Source organism: Silene latifolia, chromosome 10 (genome assembly GCF_048544455.1).
Source record: "Silene latifolia isolate original U9 population chromosome 10, ASM4854445v1, whole genome shotgun sequence".
Classification (NCBI taxonomy): Eukaryota; Viridiplantae; Streptophyta; class Magnoliopsida; order Caryophyllales; family Caryophyllaceae; genus Silene; species Silene latifolia.
Genome location: NC_133535.1, coordinates 14,114,674 through 14,142,578, shown reverse-complemented (window position 1 = coordinate 14,142,578; position 27,905 = coordinate 14,114,674). Strand labels below are relative to the sequence as shown.

Below are 27,905 nucleotides of genomic sequence, written 5' to 3'. Positions count from 1 at the left end.
TAGAAGCAAGCTAAGTTGAAGACTATGTATGAACTAACATGAAGATAATGTTTGGACTTGTATAAGCAAAAATGATGGGTTAAATGAAAAAATGCACAACAAAGTCAAATGGAAGTCAAGCCCAAATGCAAAGTCCACAAAATGCAAATATAAGATGCTAAATATTGGATGCTACTTTGGATGCTTTGAGAAGCTTGGGATGCCAAAGTGTGATTAATCGGGTGATTAAACAAGCATTAAATCATAATCATTGGATACCATTTGATAACTAATCACAATTGAAGACAAACAAGCGAGAAACCCACGACCCCGATCGGGGTTGGTGACCCCGATCGAGGTTAGCCCCCTCTTGATTGTTTACGTTACTCCCTTCACCCCTATATAAAGGGTGTTGATCTGGGATCTCTTACACATCTTTTACACCATTCACATACACAATTTCTCATAATTTTCTCTAAGTTTAGTAGTTAGATTAGTTTAGTTATTAGTTTAGCTTAGTTTAGATTTACTTTATGTTATAAACATTTCAATACAATTTCCATTCAAGTTATATTCCAAAGTTTCATTTCAAGTTATTTCATTACAAGCATCGTTCCTCCATTTTTAGTTCATTTCCATATTGTAAGGTAATTTCTATTCACATTTTCATTATGTTTATCATTTTAATTATCATTTGTGTAGTTTATATTTTCATCATGTTTGAGTAGTTACATTTGTCTAGGGAATAAAAGAAACCATGCATGATTAAGTAATATATAAATGTCAAAATGAAGATAAGTTAATATTGTATAATTGTTTCTATCACATGTTTGCGCCACAACGTTTAATCTTTGGTTATTGGCCGTAGTCGTAGATTAAGTTTGTTAATTCATTCTATAAGTCGAGAGGCACGGAATTGGATTAGACTAAGCATGTGTAGTAGGACGACCTAGTCATGGACGAGAGTTTCTCTAGGACGCGGTCTATGGTTGACACTAATATCGTAAAGTGGGTGTCTTTAAGCCTACACATTTATCGTAAAGTCAACTTCCTAACTTGACATGAGCATTTACATAATTAGCATGCGTGACCCAACCTCCCTAGACATTTTCTTTATTATTGTTTTATCATTACATCACTTCAACCCAATCAATCAATCGATAATCTACCAAGGTAAAATTCAATCCATAACAATTAATTAAAGCATCATCGATTAACTATCATAGCTCCCTTAATCCTAGCATTAAGGGATTAGCTACTCATAATAATAGGTAAAGCAATAACAATGAATAAAATAACAAACATGATATAAAAATATGCAAAGAGAATTAAATTAAATAAAGAGAGTAGAGGAATTACAGAAGTTTAGGATCCGGCAGAAAAGCAAAGTAACGTTGAATAGTGTAAAAGGCAGAGATAAAGTGATATGAAAGAGATATCTAAACCTAATGACGTCTCTCCTATTTATATGAGAGATATTTTATTAAACCTAAGACACGATATTAAGATAAAAATCACGCGTTCATTAGCGAGTCACACGATCGAGTAGACTGAAATCACTCGATCGAATAACATTTAGCAAAGCCTCTCGATCGAGTAGATTAAATATTCGATCGAGCACTATCAAAAAGGCACCATTCGATCCAGTAGAAAAATGACTCGATCAGGCACTATAGTACTCGATCGAGTGGTTTCCACCGAGTAATTCCTGCTTCGCTCACTGAACTTCAAACGGCCGCCATTTCTTCGTTACTTGGGAAAATAGAGCGTTTTCGATGGCGTTGGAAAGATAACAGGACAATATTTCATCTCCTATTTGAATCACTTTAATATCAGTTGTAGAGCTCGAGATATGGCTCCTCAAAGTAGGCACTAGTAATTTGAAGCTCTTATTTTGCTCGCTAAGCTTCCTTACTTCTATGCGCATCTCAAAATAGTAGTCTCCAAGCTCCGACTCAACTCATCTCCTAAATTCATGCATAGGGACATGTTTTAGGCTTGATTATGCTCCTCTCCGATTCATACTTGTAAATAATACAAGAGAAACCAAAGTAGACAATTTGGGGGACATTTGTAGCTTAATACTACGAAATATGCATAGAAATGCGCACACATACGGTACAAAAAGTCTATATAAAATGCACGCATCACTAAAAAAAGGATGGGGATTGGCTTATATGCGGAGTATACGAGTAAGGATGTCATTGTTGTCGACTTCGGTCCATGTCTCAAGGTAAGTCGCCATTTCGTTGTTGTCTTTTAGTAGGCCTTTGGGTAGTTTTGTAATAGGACGTGGTTACTGTTTGTAGGATTCGTCTCTGAGTCTTGTCTGGTTAGTTGTTGGATGCATTTTCTTGGATTAGCGATAAGGTAGGGTTTTCGTACTCGGTTTACTATTTAATGGTTATAAGATTATGTGGTAATTGTTGTGCAATTGATTATCTGCTAATCGTGGTTGATGTGTTGGAGTTGGTGTGGTTGTTGTGATGGTTGTTGATGATGTTTGCGAGGTGCGTCCTCGGCCGAGTGGAGTCACTTGCGGGAGTGGCTTCACGCCTTAGTTTCTCCCTCTGTGGAACCCGTCACAGAAGGGAATGTGCACATTAATGAACATAGTTATCGCTCGTTGATGAGCGGGGCTTAGGTGGGCAAGGCTGCGGTCCCCCACTGGCGGTGAGGATTATCTGTTGCGATGGGTAATCTGGCAGGGCTACACACTTTAGTGTGTAGTCAATTCGTGTTGTGTTTGGGAGTTGGAGTTGGAGGTGGATGATGATCAGTTGTTTGTCTTTTTGTACTTATCTTATTTTTGTTATACAGTAAACTGATCTCGTGTTGTGTTTTCAAAACTGTGGTGATCCATTCGGAGATGGTGATCAGTTGGTTTAGCAGATACAGTTGGTCTTGTCACTTGCAGGCTTGGAAAGGAATCGATTCACCATGCCACAGGAATAGAGGGCGTTGACAATCAAGCTTAGTAATCTTTATAGTTATCCCTGTTGTATCTTGCCGCGTTGTTCTCCGTTGTAAAGTCTTAAAGTTATTTAATAAATGTTCTTTTATTATATATTTGTTCTACTACCTCGGGCAACCGAGATGGTAACACCTTCATACACTGGGGTGGTCCTTGGTAAGACATCTTGGTGTACGGGGGTGTTACACTTGTTCTAAAAGCAATTTTGCAAATCTGTGTTAAAACGTTCTTCTGTTTTAGTTTGGAAAATAATTTTTGAAAGCCGTGTTTCTTGGATTGATCTTGAGTACACAAGTTCTTATACTCGTAAGATTAAATTTATTCTCCATTGTTCTAATTCACTGAACCATATAAGGAGACAATTTGTGTTGTAATTTTCATTTTTGTGAGAGAGTGTTTTTGGGGTACGGGGTTGTACTCGAGTTGCACGATCGGGGTTAATCGTGGGGGTGTTCTTTGTAATTGAGTTTGGTTAAGAAAATATTAATAAGAGAGAGGGCGGACGTAAACCTTTTGAAAGTAGGTCAAACCACGTTAAAAATCTCGTGTCTTGTGCTCTTTCTCTTTATTTGTTTTATTTATTGCTAAAGTTGTAGAGTTTTCGTTTCGAGCATACGACCAAAACAGTACAGCACAATTCGTATTGTTTGAACAGTCACCGAGACTGTTCAATTCGCCTGTGTACTGCTTAAGTATCAAACGAGAACACTATTTTCGCTTTAAAAGTTTACAATTTTTAGAAAGGGTACTTAATTCACCCCCTCCCTCTCTTAAGTACCGGAACGATAAACTCAACACTAATTTTATTATAATAAGACAAATTAAACAGTAAAGAATAAGTGAGCGAGCTTGTCCGAAGCATAAGTTGGTGGCAGTGAGACAATCCGAGCAAAAGACAAAATTTTAGTTTCAATTAGAGTTCTACAAGTTGCTGAAGACTGATGGGAGAACAAGCAGAAGATCCATAAAGAAATTCGGTAGCCATGATAGAGAAAGCGGCTTCAGTAGGATGATAGCCATCCCAAAAGAAGTGTTCGTTGGGGTTCGAACACGGTGTTTGCTCCGGAATGCATTGCAAGCCTCCATTAAACCATGTCCTGCAACATGGGTTGGTACTGTCCCTTAACCCTGCACATTTAATTTATGGCAAATTTAACAAAAATAACCCAACCTTTTAACAATCTTCTAAAAATAACCCAACCTTTTAACTTACACAACAATAACCCAACCTTCTTACACATCTTACAAAAATAACCCATTGTTCACCGGAGTTGAATCTCCGGTGCAAAAACCTCCATGTGAATCCTTTATCGTCGGATTTTTTATATTTCCGGCCTCAATCAGGCGAACGACTCCCCACGAATCATTAGTAATTAAAAAAGTGAAAACAGCCGTCAAACGCATATGATGAGCTAGTAGAACGGTAGAAAAATTGTAACTTGCAAGTACCCAGAAAAGATGAATTAGAATTAGATGATATGCATCGAAGCAAACAATTTTTTTTTTTTTGGCAATCTTATCATTCCCAGTTCATATGTTAGAATTTACACAATAAGATTTGACGAAAAAGGTTGTCATTGTTTACTTGATTGAGGCCATAAACCCAAAATTTCAAAGATGGTGGTTTGAAATCTTGTTTTGGTGAGTAATGGTGAATTGGGTTATGTATGTTGGAGGGGTTAAAAGGTTGGGTTATTATTGTTTAAGTAAAAAGGTTGGGTTAATTTTGGAAGATTATTAAAAGGTTGGATTATTTGTGTTAAATTTGCCTTAATTTATTATTATTATCGTACACACTTAGGATCAAGAGTCAATAAATTATCCTCCGTAGCGATTTAACACTTTTTTACCAAAAAAAGTAAAATAAAATATTAGAATTGTAAAAGAAATTTTGGCACGGCAGAGCCTGAAGGAGTTATGTTCACGATCCTATACGAAATTTTACCGCTTGAGTTTATGTAGAGCGATATGTGTTGCTAGACGCCAATATTGCATTTATTTAATATAAGTGCATTTTATTCAGTATTGTTGATTATTAGTGCCAAAAATAATATACATTGATGAAATGGATAACTAAGTGTGTGGTTCTGAAACTCTATTTGAATTATGTTATTATTTTCGTCGCTAGTCAGGGTATTATGTTGGGACATTTGAGTACTCATGAATGGCGGTATGTACATTGGTTGATGGCTATGTTCCATAAATCATAGGGGGAACACACATTAATTAGACAAACCCGCCTATAAGGATTTTACTAAAGATTCGCTTAGTGTCAGTAAAGTTCGATCTTTGCAAGTTGTTGACTTGCTTTGGTCTTTAGACTTGATTCTTTGACTATTATGTACGTGTGAAGTGTAGACTTTAATATCATTTCGAGTCCATTGTAAAGGGGGTTGTGGGTGTGCATGGAACATGTGATGGGATGTGGTAGACACGGGAGAGTTTGACCTTCATCCCTTATGAACGGAATTTATGTTTCATGGTCTCTCGAAGAGTGTGACTTGTGTAAAAGCATGGCTGCGATCAGATGGGTGACTGTCATCCGTCTGTTTTGTAACAATTCAACTCAGAGATTCGAGAAAATGACTAGGGTATATTAGGTTGACATTTTTCCTACCTCATTCTCAGTTGGAGACAATAGTAGCAAAAGGACTGGTTATGGTTCTTATGAGGACATGTAAAAGTGGGAGACTCAAGAAGTTATGTTCATTGTCCTATACGAAACTTACCCGCATGGCTCTATGTAGTCGATATGCATTGCTAGAGGCCAATGTCAGTTTGACACTTATATGGTTTACGTGTCTAGTAGGTTTGAGCGGGCCTATTGGATCACACGCAAATGGTACGAAATTAGTGTAATTATTATAAGTCGGACTTATTAGAATTATACTAGTCAGACTCTAATACTGATTAGTCCAAACAACCCAGTGTTTCTTATTCTATTTATACAATGGTTTGTATGAGAAACTGAATTATTCCATTCTTTTGTCTGACATAAAGAAAGAAACACAAAAAGAGAGAAAATGAGTTTTCTGTAAGTTAGTTTCCCTCCCTTTATTTAATAGCATACAAAACGTAGTCTAGTACATGTGTTGATATCAGTAGAGACATCACAATTAAGGTGTTAATTATTCGTCTGGGTTTTGAGCTTCTACAACAATATATACTTTTTATTATTGGTTATTATTTCACTGCGCTAAGAGGTATGTAATTCATATTAATTACTATGTTTATTTGATTAATACTTGTAATTAAATCCTAATTAAAATGAGGTTCAAAACCCTACAAAGTACAAAGCCATCTTTTCAGGTGGCAGTTCACATTTTTAGTGTTTTCTTCCTGTCAAAATATATCATGCAAGTTTATGTTTTGACTGTTTTTTGGTGGGTAAAAGGTTAATTATTTCCATGAAATAGCGTATGGCTGTATGTGAAAAGGTAATTCCATTATTATAATAAAAAAAAATTATTCACTGTGCTATGTAAAAATGTTTAATATCGCAAAAGTAATGGGTAGCCTTACCATATTTTGAAGGATTTGTAATGACATCATAAGTGGTAGAATATATATGAGCCAGGACGACATGAGAGCCTTGAAGAGTAGACGTCAAATTTGTTAGCAAAAACGGCAAGTGCTTGTTAAACATGGACACAATATTATTAGCTTCTTCATCACACTCTCCTTTATGCATAAGCGCTTTTGTGGGCTTTACACCAGTTGGGGAGCAACCAATTGGAGGCACTTCTGTGACCAATAATTTTCTAGCCCCTAAACTGTATAACCTCTACAAAAAAAGAGAGAGAAGACAAGTTTACTATCAAGCGATTTTGCACAAAAACTATCGTAAAATTAACTATCATTAACTCTTTAAATAATACGGAGTACTTGTCAAGAAAGTTCATACCAATTATATGGTTAAATAATTGATTTTCCTGTATATAGTATGTTAGGATGGAAACCTGGACGTTATACGTGTAAAATAACTAAATTATTTAAAAAAATGAAAATAAATACATTGTTTTTTTTAATCACAAAATCTCATTATAGACAATGGTGGAACCAGGGAGGGGCTAGCAGGGGCGGTCGCCCCCGCTAACGACTGAAAATTTTGAAATTTTTAGTTAAAATTTTCGAATTTTTTTGAGGCCCCCTTATAATATTACCGTTTCGCCCCCGCTGAAAATTTTCGCCCCCGCTGACTTATATTCCTGGCTCCGCCACTGAATTTTATAGACGACACATATCCGTCTATAACTAAAGACGGGTCAAATACAATATCATATTCCTAATAGGACAAACAACAAGTTAGTGGTGGGGGCCAAAAATATCATCACTTTCAAGCTATTTGACCCGTCTTTGGCTATAGACAGTTATATCCGTCTATAGCAAGACTAGCTGTTTTTTAATATGCGTATGTTGTGTAGGTTTTTCATTGGTCTGGTGTCATTGGTAGTGGGTGTAGGTGGCGCTTGTGGTGGATAATGGTTTAAGGGTGGTGGATGTTAAAAAATAATTGTGTACAAAAATCCTGGATCCGCACCTGGGTCTAGTGGTTATACATGTATTTACGGTGTAAGAGGTCGGCAGTTCAGACTTCTATTACTAACAATTTTACTTTTTTTTTTCCTTTTTTTTTCATACATAACCTAATACAAAAATAGACTCAATGAAAACTACCCTTGAATACGAAATAGTATAATCTTTTATTTGTTTTGACCGATTAAATTGGTTACATGTTTAAATTTAATTTCCGCACCAGAATCGCCCCTGGTAGTTGTTTCCTTTTCTTGATTTCATTTTATTTGCCTAGTGTAAACCAAATGTCCCTTGAAAGATTAAAGACCCTAACTTACCTTCAATTGCAGCGATAATCTATCAATTAGGAGTTGAGCAAATTTTGGGGCATCGTGAAATTTGCTTGAAGGAGAAAGAGGGACAAAGTAATTGTCAATGTAGTCACTGCTGCCAACAGAAATAAGAAATATGGAGTTGGACAATTGTTGTGAGAGCTTTGTTGGATCTCCGTATACTGTTGACAATTGTGATTCCTTTGTTTGTCGGAACATCTCTATTTGTTCATCAAATGAGTAACATTTTCCCTGCAAAAATTATACGAGGTATAGAAAGGAGTCAACCGCTTAATATAAGCAAACATTTCAAAACTCTTTTTAAGTATCCGAGCCTTCTCGTTTTAGCTAACACTTCTTTGTCCATCGACTAAGGCATTCCTTAGCATCTCAAGGGTCTTGCTAGACTTAGCTTGCAACTGACCGCAAGTTAAGTAGCACACGAGCGTGATAAGCTTGTGAGGGAATAGTGTCGTAATTGCCGTTATAAATGAAATTTTTTCACAAAATAACTGCAACTTTCTTATAGGACCGGTTCAGATTCTCTCAATTACTCTCTGCTCTTCATTACCTTCCATTACCTTTCAACGGTCCAAATTTTATTCCGAAACGATCCAACGATCAAGTGTTTTGATGAAATGAAGAGAGTATAATAATTTTATAATGTTGTATTAGGTGTGATGGACCTTCATTACTTTTGAGGTAATTGAGAGTATTCTTACTCCCTAAGACTAGCCTAATAGGAGAATCACAAAATCTCATTGAAGACTGCACGTATCCGTCACTTTAGAGTGACGGATACCATTTCCTCTCACAAATGACCCAAATAGAGGAGAGAGGGAAGCACATGGGGGTGCCCTCACCTTATCCCTCTATTCGTTTTGTGAGTGGCATTACCCGTCACTTGCTCCGACCCGTCTTCAGCAAGACTAACTATAGGAGAATAGCCCACACTTTATATTTAATTTTGTTTACATTTTAACTTTATTTTGATAATCGACATATTAGGATGAATACGGACATATTTAAATGTTAAGTTACCAAATTATCAAATTATATGCTATTAAAATAAAAAAAAATTGTACAACTATTTAAACCATTTAATTGAATTTTGGGTTATTCGCTTAGTCCTACTGATAAATACAAATTGTTCTACAGAATTTTGTTGGCGCCTAACTTAGTTAAGGTATTAAATTTATTATTTTAAGGGTATGTGCGCCTGGGAACTAAAGAATAAAGTTACTGGGCCTAAGTTAAGTCAATCCAAAATCGAAGACAAACGGAGTCCAAGAAGACCGAGAAGTCCAAAAGGAGGAACGCTAAGCTAAGGGGTATGATAAGCGCCCATATAAAGCTTCAAGAAGACTCGACAGTTTACTAACCGTCTCCCACTAATGAGTACTTTCCAAGAAGCCGGATGATGCCTATATAAGGAGGTATTTCATTCAAGCAAACAACAACTCAAACATCAACAACAACTACAACTTAGTGTATCTTTAGATTAGTCTTTTAGGCGTAGCGTAGATTAACATTAGAAGTAGAAGTAGCACGGTTGTCCCATCCAATCATGGAGGTAATCAACCATCTATCCCTTAGTTTGTAATTTAACATCCACAAGTACTTTTGTGAAGACCCTAGTTGATGTTGTGTTATTGGATTTTTCTTGATATATAAGTATCGTTGGGAATTTATGTGTTTTAAGTTTGAGAATTATATCATTCATTGTTGAGCGCTAAATTATTATAAGTAATTTTGCGCTGTTTATTAGATTACGCCTCTACAACTGTGGCTCGAACCCTTGCAATTAAGAGTAAATCACAAAGTTTAAGAGGGTAGTTACGACCTCCAAGCTACCTTAAGGTACTAATCTTGTTTCACACGATCTATATTTAGGTAAGACTAACCCAATAGCATAAGGCCCAACAAAATTACTTAATAAAAATATGAAATAATACTTTAATTTTACGGAACATAATATTTTAAATTAATAACCTATATATTTAAATATGTTAGTTTTCATTATAAAGTATAAAGTTATCAATCAATGCTATATATTAAATCCGAAACCAAGGAACTTCAATGTAATTAAAGAAAGTTATACAAATTAATCAATCAATACTATATATTAATTCCAGAAACCAAGGGACTTCAATGTAATTAAAGAAATCTATACAAATTAATTATACTATATAGTTTTAAATCGATAGCACCGTGTGATGGACCTGATAAAGGGACCTCAATAAGGGACCTCAATATAAATATTATATAGTTTTGGTTAAAAGTATAATATAAAGATGCCTTGATGAAGAATATTTATGGAAATCAATACTATATATTAATTCCAGAAACCAAGGGACTTCAATGTAATTAAAGAAATCTATACAAATTAATTATACTATATGGTTTTAAATCGATAGCACCGTGTGATGGACCTGATAAAGGGACCTCAATATAAATATTATATAGTTTTGGTTAAAAGTATAATATAAAGATGCCTTGATGAAGAATATTTATGGAAACTACATTAAATTAAAGTAATTAAATTTAGAAAACACAAGCATATAGTGATTTTCCTTAAAATTAACATGTCCCACTTATGGAATTAATTAGTATCATCATAGAATTATACATTAAATTAAATGTAGTAAAAGTAATAGTAGCAGCAACGAGATTAATAAATTAACGGTATTAACGTGAGAGTAGTGACAGTTATAATAATGATAGTGGGAGTAGTGAAAGTAAGTAACAGTGGTAACAATGAGAAAAAGTATGAACAATTAAATAACCAATCGACTTAAGGAAATATTTTATTTATTTAAATATAGGCCGGATAAAATTAACGGGAATAATGAATTTAACAGAAAAAAATAGAGGAATTAGTAAAAGAAACAATAGTAACCACGGGAGTAGTGAGCGTAATGATATTAAGAAAGAATGTCGTGAAAGTAATAATATTAATAGCAGGGTAGTGAACGTGTCTCATAATTTGAAAATAAATTTTACTATATGTTGTAGAAAAATATATTACAAATAGTAAACATGTGAGTTAGACAACTCCAACATAGTTTATTTCATTGAAAATAAAATATAACGGTAAATAGAGGTAGCCCGGGCGAAGCCGGGCACCAAACCTAGTTATACTATATAGTTTTAAATCACTAGCACCGTGTGATGGACCCGATTAAGGGATCTCAATGCAAATACTATAAAGTTTGGGTTAAAAGTATAATATAAAGATGTCTTTGTGAAGAATACTTATGGAAACTACATTAAATTAAAGTAATTAATTTTAGAAAACACAATAATATAGTAATTTTCCTTAAAATTAACATGCACCGCTTATGAAATTAATTAGTATCATCATAAAATTATAAATTAAATTAAATGTAGTCAAAGTAATAGTAGCAGCAACGAGATTAATAAAATTTAACAGTATTAATGTGGCAGTAGTGACAGTTATAATAATGACAGTGAGAGTAGTGAATGTAACAACGAATGTAGTAAAAGTAACAGTGATAGCAATGAGAAAAAAGTATGAACAATTAAATAACCAGACGACTCACGGAAATATTTTATTTATTTAAATATAGGCCGGATAAAATTAACGGGAATAATGAATTTAATAGAAAAAAAAATGAGGAATTAGTAAAAGAAACAATAGTAACCACGGGAGTAGTGAACGTAATGATATTAACAAAGAATGTCGTGAAAATAACCAGTCGACTCAAAGAAATATTTTATTTATTTAAATATAGGCCGGATAAAATTAACGGGAATAATGAATTTAATAGAAAAAAAATGAGGAATTAGTAAAAGAAACAATAGTAACCACGGGAGTAGTGAACGTAATGATATTAACAAAGAATGTCGTGAAAGTAATAATATTAATAGCGGGACAGTGAATGTGTCTCATAATTTGAATATAAATTTTACATTTCATTATAATACAAGATATGCTATAGAAAAATATATTATTAATAGTAAACGTGTGAGTTAGACACCTCCAACATAGTTTATTTCATTGAAAATAAAATTTAACGGTAAAAAAAGGTAGCCCGGGCGAAGCCGCGCAGCAAACCTAGTACTATATAATAATCAAGAAACCAAGGGATTTCAATGTAATTAAATAAATCTATACAAATTAATTATACTATATAGTTTTTAATCATAGCACTGTGTGATGGACGCGAACAAGGGACTTCAATGTAAATATTATATAGTTTTGGTTGAAATATAAATTTAGAAAACACTATAATATGGTGATTTTCCTTAAAATAACATGCCCCACTTATGGTATTAATTAGTATAAGATGTTAACATACACGAATATAATATAATATAAGTATTTTATATTTTGAAAACTATTAAAAGGTAAATAAATCAATCTAGATTTCCAAAAAATATAATTTTCCATAATTCATTAGATTTGTAATTTAATTAGCCAATAATAATGATTGCTCTTAAATAATATTATAATCTAAGATTTATTTAAATATATAACTCTAATACAACTAGATAATCAAATACTATGATATGATAGTAACCACCCATGTGAGTAGTAAAAGCAATAGTAATAGCAACCGGAGTAGTGAATGTCATACTAACAACAATGGGAGTAGTGAAATTAACATTAATAAATGCGCGAGTAGTGAAAAAAATTATGACGGCGGGAGAAGTGAAAGTAATAGTATTATAGTAATCACAAAACATGTAATGAAAGTAATAGTAGGAACAACGGAGAGAGTATGAAAAAACTTAATTGATAAATTAATCCTATAAAACAAGGAGTAGTTAAACAAACAACATTAACCGAAGAAGTAGTGAACATAATAGTATTAACAGAGGATGTAGTGAAAGTAATAATATTGACAGCGGGAGTGGTGAACGTGTCACATAATTTGTTGATTAATTTTACATCTCATCATAATTTCAAGATATAAATTGTAAATGCATGTGTTAACCAAATTTAGCGAAACATATTTCATAGAAAATAAAATTTAAATGGTAAGTAAAGGTAGCCCGGGCGTGGCCGGGCACCGAACCTAGTTAAATAAAAACAAAAATTTAATATTTCAATGTTTTTGCTTGAGTTTTTCTCTTATTAAGTCAGTCTTATGCTATAAAACAGTCTTATAAAAACTTAATTAATAAATTAATCCTATAAAACAATTTGTGAACGTGGTATCGTACTTACCGTATTAATACCAGTCAGGGGCAAAATACCACACGCTGCAGAAGCATAATTGTAACCTGCAAATGAATCAGGCTTGAATAAAGGGGTATTTGGCATTGGATTCGGGAGCCCAATATTATTCGGCCCGAAAAGGCTTGCATAAGGTGGTGGATAAGGCAGTCCTAAATAGTCCGCTGCACATGTGAGATCAAATCAAGTCAACGTAATTCAGTGGTTTAAATTTAACTAGTTTTAAACCCGTGCAAAATTGCACGGGTATGTATTTGGGCCGATATTAATATTTTTGGATGTATTTTTTTTTTTCATTTCTAATGTAATTATCTAGTTGGTCTAAATCAGTGATTAAATTGCACGGGTATGTATTTGAGCCGGTATTAATGTTTTTGGATGACATTTTTTTTTTTTGCATTTCTATTGTAATCATTTAGTTGGTCTAAATTAATTTCATTTATTCCGAATGTAAAATTATTTCATAGTATTTTTGCTAAGACGGAAATTGTCGCATGTTTGTATTGGCGGACGATTTGAAGAAATTAATTCTTTGCACACTAACGGGTCCCACCATAACTTGATTTTCAAAAAAAAAAAACACGGTACAAATGACGTGGCGCGTCCTGCATTCAGCATTGTCTTCTGAATTAATAAAGATAAAATTTCACGATAAATATTTTGAGAATAATTTTGAAACTTTAACTATTAAATTTATCGCGAAATTTTGTCTCATATGGATATAATTTTGATTACGTTCGTTAAAATTTTTTGAGCAAAATGAATTTAAATGTTCCAAAAATATTTTCTATTTAACAAAAAATATATGGTCTGGTTCCAAAACATATACAAGTAAATCCGTCGTAAACATTATTTGTATAATAGTATACATTAAATTGTATTTATTTTAGAAATTTATATATTTATTAATTATTAATAAGTAAGTTTGTGTCATTACATTTGTCATAAATATTTATTAATAAACAAAAATATTAATAGATGATCGTGCAAAAGCATGAAATGCTACCTAATTTCATATAACTGTTGTGCATTCCCCATAGTTCTAACACAAATAAGATCTACAATCAGTTGTGTATTAGCATTATACAACGGGCCCATTTATAGTATATTTAACTGAAACCTAATCTAATATTTGTTAAACAAAACACTCTCCCTCTCCACATCTTAGTGTAACCAAATGATTATTGCAAAACCCCCACTCTAAATCTCTCTTAAACGACAAAACTCCATTGTTCTCTAATGTGGAAGACTTCCATACTCGTTTAAGTCCAACCAATTCCGATTTTTCAGCTTCAATGTCTATGAACTCGTAAATTAAATTCACACGAAGAATACGAACTATTATGAAAATAATATGAGTTATTATAAAAAAGAACACGAGTTTAAACTTAATTGTAATGCACTTTCGAAAATACGAGCTATCGTAAAAAAATACGAGCTTTTATGAAAAGAATACGAGCTTAAACTTAATTGTAATATACTTTCACAAATCCGAGCTATTATGAAAAGAATACGAGCTTAAACTTAATTGTAATATACTTTCAAAAATACGAGCTAATATGAAAAGAATACGAGTTTAAACTTTCAAGAATAGAAAGAGAGTAATTTCTAATTGTTTTTCCAAAGCCATTGATTATGAGTTAAATGTTTCAATTTCCATTGAAATTTCATGCTCCTTTGATGTTCATGTTTGTAATACTACGATTTTCTAAGCGGGTTACTCGGCCGAATATGGCTTACTCGGTGAGTAAGTGTGTCGTGTATTTCTGGTCAGTTTACTGCCCAAGAATACTCGGCCGAGTATAATCTATACTCGACCGAAACTCGGTCTGACGGGTTTATTTTCGCGGTTTGGTTAAGGTGATTAGGGATTATTATAAATTACACTTTTACGGTTTCTAAATCATTTTACCAAAACCCAATGACGCTCATATCTCTCTAATCATCCTAATCACTCTCAAGGCTGATTGATCGATTGCAAGTTTATACTTCCGTCTCTTGTCTCGATTTCATTGGCAAGTCTCTAGTTCTTTGTAATCAGCTAATATGTTGTCTTTTAGAGTTTGGCCGTAATTATTGTTTTGGTTTAATTTGGGGGTTTAGACTTTTGGTCATCGTATGTATTGTTGATTGTTAATTATCGTGTTGTAGGTGATGATGTGTTACTCCTTGTGCATTTCTATAATTGGCTGCGGCATAACAAATTATGAGAAGGTAGGGTTTCCCTACTCAGTCCCTGTTTAATTGATTTGAGATTATGTTGTATTGCGTACGATTGTTTGTCTGCTGATCATTGTTGGAGTGTTGATGTGGTGTTGGTGTGGTGCTGGTGTTGATCTTGTGATGATTGTGGTGGAGTCACTTGCGGGAGTGGCTTGACACCCTAGTCCGCCCTTAGTGGAACCCGCTACGGGAGGGGATGTGCACATTAAGGGACAGGGATATCGCTCGTTGATGAGCGGGGCTTAGGTGGGGATTGTTTGCGGTCCCCCACTTGCGGCGAGGATTACCTGTTGCTATGAGTAATCTGGCAGGGTTACACACTTCGGTGTGTAGTCGGTTACTGTGTGAGATCGGGAGACCGGAGGTGGATGATGATCAGCTCGTTGCCTTTTGTATTTGTCTTACTTTGATTTTTCAGTAACTGACCCCGTTGTTGTTTTATAAAATCTATGCCATTTGGGGATGGTGAGCAGATTGTAACAGGTGATGTAGTCCTTTAGCTATGGGACAGTCATGGGGAGTCATCACTCGAATCTAGCTTCCACCGTCAAGAGACTTAGCTTGCATTTTTTTTGTTACACTTTCACAGTTGTACTTTGGTTTTGGTTTTTGGAGAACATGTAAATTTTAATCATTTATACTTTAATAATTGTGTTTGGATTGTTAACTTTGATATACTGACCTTGGGCAACCGAGTTGATGACGGTCTCTCATGCTAGGATGGTCCTGATAACGCATGTGCATCCAAACTAGTTTATTATTAAAAAGGAATATATGGAATTGAAGACAAGAAGACATGTGTCCTTCACCAACCAAGACAATCACAAAATTATAGTGAATGACAATGACGAACACCAAAAATGAAGTTTGAGATTTTGGCAATGAAGTTAGCTAAGTTTAAAATGGGTTGGGTTGGGCCGGGCCAAAAATCGGGCCTTAAAATTGGCCCATACTCGGTCCTAATTAGACATCTGACCTTATTGGGCCAAATCCAAAGATAAGCCTGAAAAAATATAGGATTGAGCCGGGTTGGACACACGGGCCTAGGCCGTTTGATAAGCTCTATTTCATAAATAAATCACCAATAAAATAAAATAAATAAATAAAAGTGCCACGGCTGCCGGCAAGCCACCGGCATCCGGGCAACCGGCACGCAACACCACAACCAACATCTCGCATCTCAAATGTTCTCTATGCCGGCATACTGGCTGCCGCCTCACCGGCTCCCACTACACCCACATCAATTCCTTGCCATTAATTCAATTGCTCGCTGCCGGTGCCTAGCCCGGCCGCCGGTGGACCGAGAGAGGTCCCCTGCTGCGTATTTGTCCTTTTCGATGTGTTGTATATCGATGCTCTTGTTGTCGATTGATTTTGCTATTAGAATGAGGATTATTATTATTAGTATTATTATTGTTAGTATTATTATTAGTATTATTATAATTATTAGTATTTTTATTAAAGTTAGTATTATTATTAGAATATCATTATCATAAGTTAGTCTAATTAAACTTGTAAGAGCATCTTTAGTGGTGAGTCATATTTCATTGAAGCTTGACTTGGCATGTAGTTATTTCTAGCAACCTTGCTTATAAGCTACATACCTTCACAATGGTGAGCTACATTATCTTGTAGCTCGAATAGGCCCACTTTACAAAAGCAACCAATAAAAAGCAAGCACCTCAAAATCAAGCATGTAGCTTGGTAGAGCAGGTGTAGCTTTCTAGCAGGTCGTATTTTTTTGACTCCAATGGTTAGCAATATGCTTGAAAACTTTAATAAATTGCAAGCAGGTCCTTTGTTGTAACCATTGGAGATGCTCTAATTAGAGGGCTATATAAGGCTCTCCTCTCATATTCATTAATATACACTCTACCACATTACATTAGAATTAGACTACCTTAGAATTATGTTTAGCTTAGCTTATTTTTCCTCTGAACATTTGTAGAATCCTAAATATTTCCTCTCTCATTTTTATTCAATAAAAAGTTGTAATCTTTCCTTAATTTTAGTTTTATTCTTTTTTTGTTTAGCAAGTTCTTCAATTCTCAATAGTTTACAATTAGAGCAAGTTCAGTGGTGTAGCTTAGGGACTTACTTGCAATTTCTTAAATTTGCAAGCTAGTTGCTACACCATTGGAGATGGCCATGTAGCTTGGCTTGGCTCAAGCAACTAGCTTAATGAAGCTAGTTGCTTAAATGACCCCACTTTTACAAATCAATCAATAGAAAATTAACTAAATAAATTTAAGTTTAATTTATTCTTAATTTTTGATTTATTTGCCAAAATCAAAGCTAGAAAGTTATAGCTTACCATTGGAATGATTTAGTAGCTTAAAAATGTCGAAGCTTAGAATATCATATGGAATTGGCAAGTTAGAAAGTTATAGCTTGCCATTGGACTTGCTCTTAGTCATTTAAGTTGTATTTGGAAGACAAGAAGAAATTCATCTTCCATTATTATCCAAGTTTGTTACTTTCCTCTTTGTTGGTACAATTTCTCATCTTTTCTTTACATTTTATTTTCATTAGTTTACATTTCTTATGTTGTTTAATTATTATTCATCCAAAGTATTAAACTTTACCATGTTCACCATGTTTGGTCGTGTTTTGTTCCATCTTATTGTTGGGTTTTCATTGCTAAACATGTGTGACTAGTCTTATCTAAGATCATGGGGGATCTTGGGTGATTAAAGGCGGTGAATTTGCGTTGTTAACCTTTTGAATTGGGTAATTAATTGGTCTTACTCTTGTCCATATGTAGTGCTCGATGAAATGTTTGAACGAAAATTTGAGTCTTTCATTAGCATGTTTAACTTATCTTGGTGCATTATGCTATTGGATGGTTTTAGAAGTGTTTAATTAGATGCTTAAATGAAAGTTAGAGCCTTTCTTAGACATATTTGATCCACCTTGGTGCCTATGCTATTAGATAGTCTTTATGCATGTTTGTGATGAGTTTGTCTCAACTAAGTGATAACTTGTTTGTAAACCCTTACTCCTATGCCTATGAAATGTTTGATGGATTGCTTAAATGAAAGTTTGAGTCTTTCATTGTCATGTTTAGTCTATCCTAGATCGAAAGCCGATGGAAGACCTATATGGCATGGTCGAGATGAGTTTTTCTTACTAAGTAAATGCTTGTTGGTTAGCTCTAATTGACTAAGAAATTAGGATCAATCATAAGCCTTTATCATTACCCATTTCTTGTTAACAATCTTCTCTTCCCCAACTTACCCAAGTGAACCTAAAGTCCTTAGTTTTCATTCATTTGGGTAGAAAAGAATTTCATTTAGTTTAGTCATTTATCGCAGTTTGCATCATAGTTTATAATCAACCAACCTTATTCTTATTTGACTAAAATAGGACTTAAATCGACTAAGTATACACCCCCACCATCTTTGTGTTTGACCCCCCATTAAATACTAATTTTTAATTGAGTTTTATAAATTTGTTTTTGATAAGGGTGTGACGACAAATCCCTATATCAAAAATCACTTTGCTACACAATTATTGCAAAATGAGTGTCTCCGAGAAGTTAGACAAACAGATCAGGTCGTGTCCGTGTTAACTATAAACGGGTCATCACACCTCAACCCTAACCTGACCCAGTTACATAAACGGGTCATTTGTCTCAACCCTAACCCAACCCATTTAATTTTTCTATAACCCAACCCGACCTGTTTAACCCATTTATCTTTTAGCAGGTCATTTTTAACCCATTTAACCCAATAAACTAATAAAATCAACTAAGCTTTATACTCTTATTATCCCAAAATGATGAACGAAACTGCTTATTTTTAAGTTGTTTGGTTGGATAATTGATTCGACCCAAATATATTATGACACGTTTAAATAAATGGGTTATTCGTGTCGGGTTCGTGTCAAAAGACTTCAACCCTAACCCGACCTAATCAGCTTTCGTGTCGTGTCCGTGTCAACCCAATTACTTAAATGGGTCAAGCTATCTTGACCCGAACCCGCTACCTTCGTGTCGGGTTCGGGTCGTGTCAATAATTGTCACCTCTAATATTACTCTTTCATAATTGATTCTAAAATCTTAAGGATATTTTTTAGTAAGTTTATATATAAATCAGTGTAGGTCCCGTGTGAATTTTTAGATTGTAATGTATAGATAACTCAACAATGAAACTAATTTTTATTGCATTTTGAATGTAACTTTAGAATCGGTGAATCAACAATTTGTTTTTTTGGTACTCAAAATCAACAATTTGTTAATGTGTAGTATTAAAAGGTAGAGTGCATAAAATTTGACATTTTTAATCCGAATAAAATTTAACAGTTTAACTGAAATTATTTTCATTAAAAAGTTATTTTTTTTTTTGGTGCGATTAAAAAGTTATTTATAAACAAATAAAATTGTCAGGTTAATTCAAACAACATTTGTTTCTATCCATAAGAAGTCTTCCAATGAATGTAATTTCTATTACAGTATAACTAGAGTAAAAACTGAAAATTACACGATAATTTAATAATTTGAGTAAGATTTATAAAGTATTTTACATATAATATTTAAAATAGTAATATGAGTAAAAGTTAATAGGCTCAACTATTGGAACTCTAGTGTTCGAGACATATTGTAACACATAGGCCCAACGTGTTTCTTATTTTTTTTAGTAACTAGTATTGGTGCCCGGCTTCGCTCGGGCTACCTCTACTTACCATTAATTTTTTTTTTCATTAAATAAATTTACTTTAAGTTGCATAATCCATAAATTTATCATTAATATATTTTTTTATGACATATCCTAAAATTATGATGAAATAAATTTTGAGACAAATTCATTACTCCCGCTATTAATATTTTATATTACTCTTATTATTGAAACAATAGTAATAACATTTCACTATTTGCCCGTAATCATTGTTACTTTCACTACACTTGCCGTAATTATTGTTACTGTCACTACTGCTGCATTAATATTGATAATTTCACTATTCCTGCGTAATTATTGTTACTTTCACTATTGCCGTATTAATATTGATTATTTTACTACTCCCGTTGTTGTTTCTACCACTTTCACTAATCTCCCTAATAATATTGTTACTTTTACTATTCAAATGAGTGATTAATATCATATAACTATATCCAATGTTGCATGTTTATACTAATTAATTATTTTATTTTAAGGAAATTGACCATCTTCTAGTCTTCTATAAATATTTAGGAAAATTACCAAGCATCTTCTTTTTTAATCTCCTTTAAATTGACCATCTTAATAAATTATTTTATTTTAAGAAAATTGACCATCTTAATTAATTATTTTATTTTAAGGAAATTGACCATGTTTTAGTCTCTTACAAATATTTAGGAAAATTATCAAGCTTCTATATAATTTAATTTTAACACAGACTATATAATATTTGCATTGAGATCCCTTAATCGGGTCCATCACACGGTGCTATTGATTTAAAACTATATATTATAATTAATTTGTATAACTTTCTTTAATTACATTAAAGTCTCTTGGTTTCTGGAATTAATATATAGTACTAGTATTGGTGCCCGGCTTCGCCCGGGCTACCTCTACTTACCATTAATTTTTTTTTTTCATTAAATAAAATTACTTAAAGTTGTATAACCGATAAATTTATCATTAATATATTTTTCTATGACATATCCTAAAATTACGATGAAATAAAATTTGAGACAAATTCACTACTCCCGCTAGTAATATTTTACTCTTATTAATGAAACAATAGTAATAATATTTCACTACTTGTCCGCAATCATTCTTACTTTCACTACTCCCGCCGTAATTATTGTTACTGTCACTAATTTCACTACTCCTGCCGTAATTATTGTTACTTCCACTATTGCCGCATTAATATTGATTATTTTACTACTCTCGTTGTTGTTTCTACCACTTTCACTAATCTCGCTGATAATATTGTTACTTTTACTATTCAAATGAATGATTACTATCATATAATTAACTATATCCAATGTTACTACAATTCTTTTGTTTACTGACGAAATTACTTTTACTACTTATGCTTAAGCATGCAATTTAAGAGGATTATATATTTTATATAAATATATTACATATATGCATTAAATCAAATCGAAAGAATTATACAATATTATATATTATGGAATTTAACTTGAATTATTTATAACGTACTTATATTATATTTTTGTATGTTAAATAATTAACATCTTTATACATCTAATAAACTATAAAGTTTAATAAAACTGCATAGATTTTAAATTTAATATATAATTTTTTTTTTTTGGTGTTGACCAGGAGTATCCCCTACCGACAGCTGGGGCAATCTCCTTCGGGGTACTGAAGGCAATTTAATGGGTTGACCCCTCCCAAGTTTGGCTTTTTCATTCGCAAGAGTCAAGAATCGAAACTCTGACCACTTGTTTAAGAGATGAGAGCCCTTACCACTCACACCAGCCAACTTTGGTATATAATATATAATTTTATGAAGATAATAATTAATATCATAAGTGTACATTTTGTATCAATTAATTATTTTATTTTAAGGAAATTGACCATCTTCTAGTCTTCTATAAATATTTAGGAAAATTACCAAACATCTTTTTTTTTAGTCTTCTTAAAATTAACCATCTTAATTAATTATTTTATTTTAAGGAAATTGACCATGTTTTAGTCTCTTACAAATGTTTAGGAAAATTACCAAGTTTCTATATAATTTAATTTTAACCCAAACTATATAATATTTGCATTGAGATCCCTTAATCAGGTCCATCACACGGTGCTAGTAATTTAAAACTATATAGTATAATTAATTTATATAACTTTCTTTAATTACATTGAAGTCCCTTGGTTTCTGGAATTAATATATAGTATTGATTGATTGATCAGAGGATTATTGTTCTCAATAGATGCTACTTCATGCATAAATAGAGAGGAAGATTTTTCCAAGGTATATTATAAATATTCTCTTATATTTCCATTCAGTTATTTGGATCATGATATCGTTGCATAGGTGTTTGTTCTACACATGCATAATAAACGATCTATAAAAGACTAGTTACGAAGTTAATTAAACATACCCAAAAAATCAGCCGGAGTTTTGCCGTTGGTAAATCTTCCAAGAACAGGACTGGGAAAATTGAGACCATAAGGAGCATAATCGGCCCGAGCTGCGGACGGCAACCAGTTGTTGTTACCATTGTCTAGCAATGAATCTCCGAAGACGTACAAGGCTGGGGTGTGAGGATTTGGTTTTGCTAAAAGGAAATGCGAGATGATGAAAATAAGGTGCAACTTCAATCGTGCTTGCAACATTATTGAGAGCTAATTTTGGGAGATGTAATGTGTTAAGATTAGTCAAATTAGAGTGGATATATAGTTTTGTCTTTACAAGGTGGGCTTCGTTGCTACCTTGTAAGTCTTAAACTCTAAAACCAAATAGGATATATAATACTCCGTAAGACACAAATTCTTAATTCAGACGGTCATTTTCGTCTAGAGCCTTTAGACAGATTATATGTGATTATTTTATGGTTAGATATAACCATTTAAAAATGATCACATATAACTCCGTCTAAAACATTTAGATGAAAATGATCGTTTTAAGGGAGACTTATTTTGATAATAAGAAGCCATGATCTAGCATGTTGACATTTAGAAATGGGCAGCACGTCAAAATTACAATTGATTGATTGATGACACTGTAGAATTGGTGTTTTTTTCGAGTCAAAATCCTCTCCATTTTTTAAAAAGAAATGGAGAGGCAAGTTCCTGTAAACGGTTCAGATTGCATCTTATTAATATTGAACGGTTGCACATTTATGTATACAAATAAAAGGGTTAATATTGTGTAAAAAGAAAATATTATTAAATGAGTTTGTGAGAGAAAATGGAGAGAAATAAATGGAGAGGATCTCAATTGGTTTTTTTCCTCTTCTTCTTCTAAGTAACTAGTTTTGTTCTCCGGCTCCGTCAAGTTATTGAGATCTTCTTCTAAGTAACTAGTTTTGTTGTCTAGTTTACTGCTTAAGAGGAGTTTTAGTTATTTTTTAAATTATGATATCCAAATTATGTTCAAAGAGTAGTATTTTATTAGAGAAAATATTTGAAAGGAATAAAAATACATATCACCACCTTCGTGTCGACCACCATCTTTACACCTCTTTGCCTCCACCTTTCACCTTTGTGCACTACAGTCGCTCCTAAGTCCTACCATCGCCTTCATTCACATCTGGCCTTTGGCCTCTAGCCCCCGTCTTCAAACCCACCATAGATCACCATGACAACAATGGCAGCCAATACAAGTGATAGTTGTTGACGTAATTTAGTTAAAGTACTAAATTAATTATTTTAAGGGTATGTGGGCGTAGATACTAAAGAACAAGTTACTGAGTCTGGTTATGTCGTCGATCCACATTGAAGATAAACGAAGTTCAAGGAGGCGAATGTTTAGCTAGGGAATGCTATATCAAGCACCTGGATGAAATTTCAAGAAGACTCGGCGATTATTCAACCGCCTCCTCACTAAGGAGTAGTTACCAAGGTGCCGAATTTTGCCTATATAAAGGAGACATTCATCCAAGCAACACACATAAATCAAACAACAACAACTACAACTTAATCTATCTTTATATCGTAGATGTAGATTCTTAGTCTTAGATTAGATTAGCATTAGCTTTAGACGTAGCATGGTGTGCCCATCCGATCATGGAGGTAATCAGCCATCTATCCGATGTTGTATTATTGGATCTTTCTTGATATATAAGTATCGTTGGATATTCATGTGTTTAAGTTTGAGAATTATATCATTCATCCTTGAGCGTTAAATTATGATATGTAATTTAGCATTCTTTATTTATTAGATTATGTATCTATAACTGTGGGTCAAATCCTTGCATTAAAAGGTGTTTACAAAGTGTAGGAGGATAGTTACGACCTCTAGGATACCTTAAGGTATTGTATTTGTTTCAACACAAACAATAACATTATTCGGCAGAATTCTATAAGGTTGTCGGAGAAGTCGTTGGTGTTCCGAAAGGCAAGGGGTACGTGTAACATACTCAAAGTTTATTTAATTAAGGTAAAACCGTTTTGATCCCCTTATTTTTTTTTTTTGAAATCCCTCCGTAGAGGTTAAGACCTTACTATTAAATCATTAGAAACAGCTAAAACAATGTTCAGCGGGAAATCATTCGACCATTCCCGTCTACCAACCCTCCACGGTGCCAGACGAGCAATCTCATGGGCCACCGAGTTTGACTCCCTACCTACGAACGACCACAAAATATTACTAAAAGAATTGCAAACGTAAAAAATATCCTCTAGAATAAGATGAAAATTTCTTCTGCCATCCACACGGTCCTTCAAAGCCTTGATCAACACTTGACAGTCACTCTCCATTGTCACGTCTCTATAACCCCGCTTCGCAGCTTCTTTCAAGCCCATTAACATCGCTTCCGCTTCCTCCTCCCATGGCTCCCTGACTCCTCTACGCTGCTGCTCCACCACCATCCACTTCACCGTTCCTTCCGCATCCCTGCAAACTGCCCCTAAACCCACACCTATTCCCTCCTTAACGAAGGCATCAATATTGATTTTGATTCCACCCTCTGATGGCCTCGTCCACCCTTGCCTTCGGTTTCCTCGACCCTCCTTAACCATCTGCTCCACTCCCTCAGCTCTCTCCCCTTCCTCCACCTCCTTACACAAGTCCACAACCCTTCTAATCACCTCTCCAACACCCCTGAACTCCTCCTCAAAGACCCATTTGTTACGCCTTTCCCACACCGCCCAACACCCAACCATGAAGACGACTCTCTCCCTGCGATCAAGCTCTTGCATAACCTTCCACACCCACTCCCTCACCCTCTCAAACCCCCCATCCATCACGCTCCCTATCTCCAACCCTTCCCATAGCCCTCCCAAACCCCCGCAATCCCTTACCATATGAATATGGCTTTCCACTTCCCCCAAACATATCGGGCAACGATCATCCGAGCTCGAAATTCGTCGGGCAATATTGCTCTTGGTTGCTAAGGCTTCGTTACAAAATTTCCACATAAAGGATTTTATTCGAGGCAACACCGGGGTGCTCCAAATTATACTCCAGAAACGTCTCTCATCGTCATGAGAAGATGCCGACGGCAGCTCTGTTTCTTCACACGCAAGCAACCTGTACGCTGATTTAACCGTATAACACCCATCCTTATCCGGTTCCCAACACCAATTATCCGCCGGCCTGTTGATGCTAACTCGGATCGCCATAATTCTCTCTTGCTCAAAGGGGAGAAACAGCTCCCGCAGCCTGGTTCGGTTCCAGCCATGACTACTACCATCCATAAGATCCGCCACAACCATATCTTCATCAGCTTGCCCTCGTGGAGATAAAACACGCCTTGTTTGTGTTCCCGGAATCTAGGGATCCTTCCATACTCTCGTGCTCAGCCCATCCCCCACCCTTCTCCGCACCCCTTTAAGTAACACAGTCCGAGCTTCCCATATGCCCCTCCAGGTATAACTCGGATTTCTCCCCAAAGCCGCAGTTAACACCGACCCATCCACGCAATATTTACCCAATAGAACCCGAGACATTAGACAATCCCTATTAGTTAGCAGTCTCCACGCCTGTTTCCCTAGGAGTGACATGTTAAACTTATGGAGTTCCCGGAATCCCAGTCCTCCATGACATTTAGGCGCACATAGCTTCTTCCACGCAACCCATGGGATATTTCTTTTACCATCCTTTGATCCCCACCAAAACCCCGAAATCAGCGTTCTTAAGCTATCACAAAAATTCAAGGGAAGCTTAAACATACTCATAGCATATGTAGGGATAGATTGGGCAACCGCCTTAATCAACACCTCCCTTCCCGCTTTCGAGAGTAGTAGTCCTCGCCATCCTTGCAACTTCTTTGATAACTTGTCCCGGATTGTGTTAGTAATGTTTCTCTTCGAGTGCCCTACCGAAGTAGGCACCCAAGGTATTTCTCTTGTTCTGACACCACCCGGACCCCCAACCTGTGAGCAATAGCAACTCGCCTCGCCTCACTGACACACTTACTAAACGAGATTGTAGTTTTCTCGAGGCTAACAACCTGCCCCGACCCCTGCTCATATCTCTGCAAAATCCCGCGAACCTGCTCGGCCTCCCTTTCATTAGCCCTCGTGAAGATGATACTATCGTCTGCAAAGAATAAGTGTGATACCATAGGAGCTCTCGCTGCCACCCTCACTCCATGGATAGCTCCATTCTCCATCGCCCTCCTCAAATTACAAGATAAGACTTCCGCACAAAGAATAAAGAGATATGGTGATAGTGGGTCCCCTTGCCGGAGTCCTCGATTAGGGTAAAAGACCTCCGACGGGTTTCCATTTATCATCACAGAGAAGGAGACTGTCCTCACGCAGTGCATAACCCGGTTCACCCATTGGCCGTCTAACCCCATTCTGAGCATTGTCCTCTCTAGGAAATTCCATTCGATCCGGTCGTAAACTTTAGACATATCGAGCTTTAACGCCATATGCCCTTCTCCCTGTCTTGTATTCTTCATATAATGGAACAATTCGAATGCTACAAGCACATTATCAGTGATCAATCTTCCGGGAGTAAAGGCGCTTTGGTTTTTCGACACGATATCACCCAAAAACCGCTTCAATCGGTTGGCTAAAACCTTCGATACTAACTTATAAATAACATTACATAGGCTTATAGCTCGAAAATCTACCATTTTATCGGGTGCTTTTTTCTTCGGGATCAAAACAATAAAAGTTCTATTAATTTCCTCCGGTATCACCCCTCCCCTCAGAATATCAAGAACAGTGCTCAAGACCAAAGGACCCACAATATGCCAATATGTTTGGAAAAAAAGTGCGTTCATACCGTCCGGTCCTGGAGCCTTTAAGGGATGCATTTGTGCCAGGGCATCGACAACCTCTGCTTCACTATAATCATTACGGAGAATTGCATTCATATCTGGTGTCACTCGGTCCGCCACATTATCGAACAAGGTATCATCCAGCTGGGGCTCAATAGACGTGAAGAGTCCCTGGAAGTAGTTATTCGCGACCCCAGCAATAGCTTGATTACCTACCCGTGTCTGCCCCATATCATCGACAAGCTTTGCTATGAAATTTTTCTTTCGACGTTCTCCCGCTTTCCGATGAAAGAATTTTGTATTTTTGTCCCCCTCTTTTAGCCAAAGGGCCCTAGACCGTTGTCTCCAGAAAATTTCCTCCTGACGTAGCAAAAGACTCACCTCCTTCACCACCTTCTTCCTCTCCGCCACTGCCTCCCTTGTTCTCGGCCCCTCATTAAGGCTCACAAGTCTCCTTTTTTTCTTAGTAATTTCCTTCACAATTTTGCCGATGCTCACCCCCTTCCATTTATATAACTCTTCTGCACACTTACTCAAACTCAAGAATATATCTCCGTGTCCACTACTCCATGCCCCATTTATCGTGCTTTCGCATCCTTCCTCCCCCACCCAAATCTCCTCAAAACGAAACAAATTCCTCCTCTCCTCCTGCCTCATCTCACGGTAATTTAGGACAATTTTAATCGGACAATGATCCGACCACTCTCGACATAAATGCATAACCTTAGCCGCGGGGAACAGTTCTCGCCAAAGTTCATTCGCCATTGCCCTATCAATTCTACTCTGCCTATTATCGTCACCAGATTGTCCATTGTCAGAAGTATACTCATACCC

At 35.2% G+C, this 27,905-nt stretch overlaps 1 protein-coding gene across 1 annotated transcript; it reads right to left on the bottom strand.

Annotated features, from left to right (window-relative positions):
• Positions 1-3,792: 3,792 nt before the first annotated feature.
• On the bottom strand, positions 3,793-22,543 carry LOC141607563 (GDSL esterase/lipase 7-like). The gene is made up of 5 exons (XM_074426915.1): positions 22,278-22,543; positions 12,995-13,167; positions 7,807-8,052; positions 6,476-6,737; positions 3,793-4,081 (listed from the first exon to the last, which is right to left on the bottom strand). Exons 1-5 carry the CDS (start codon positions 22,510-22,512, stop codon positions 3,867-3,869), a joined length of 1,131 nt encoding a protein of 376 aa, XP_074283016.1. The 5' UTR covers positions 22,513-22,543; the 3' UTR covers positions 3,793-3,866.
• Positions 22,544-27,905: the final 5,362 nt, after the last annotated feature.

Coding starts and splice junctions, on each gene's coding strand:
- LOC141607563 (XM_074426915.1), bottom strand. CDS start 22,512: ATGTTGCAAGCACGATTGAAGTTGCACCTTATTTTCATCATCTCGCAT. Junction 8,053..12,994: donor CCCTGACTGGTATTAATACG/GTAAGTACGATA, acceptor TAATTTTTGCAG/GGAAAATGTTACTCATTTGA. Junction 6,738..7,806: donor GATTATCGCTGCAATTGAAG/GTAAGTTAGGGT, acceptor CTTTTTTTGTAG/AGGTTATACAGTTTAGGGGC.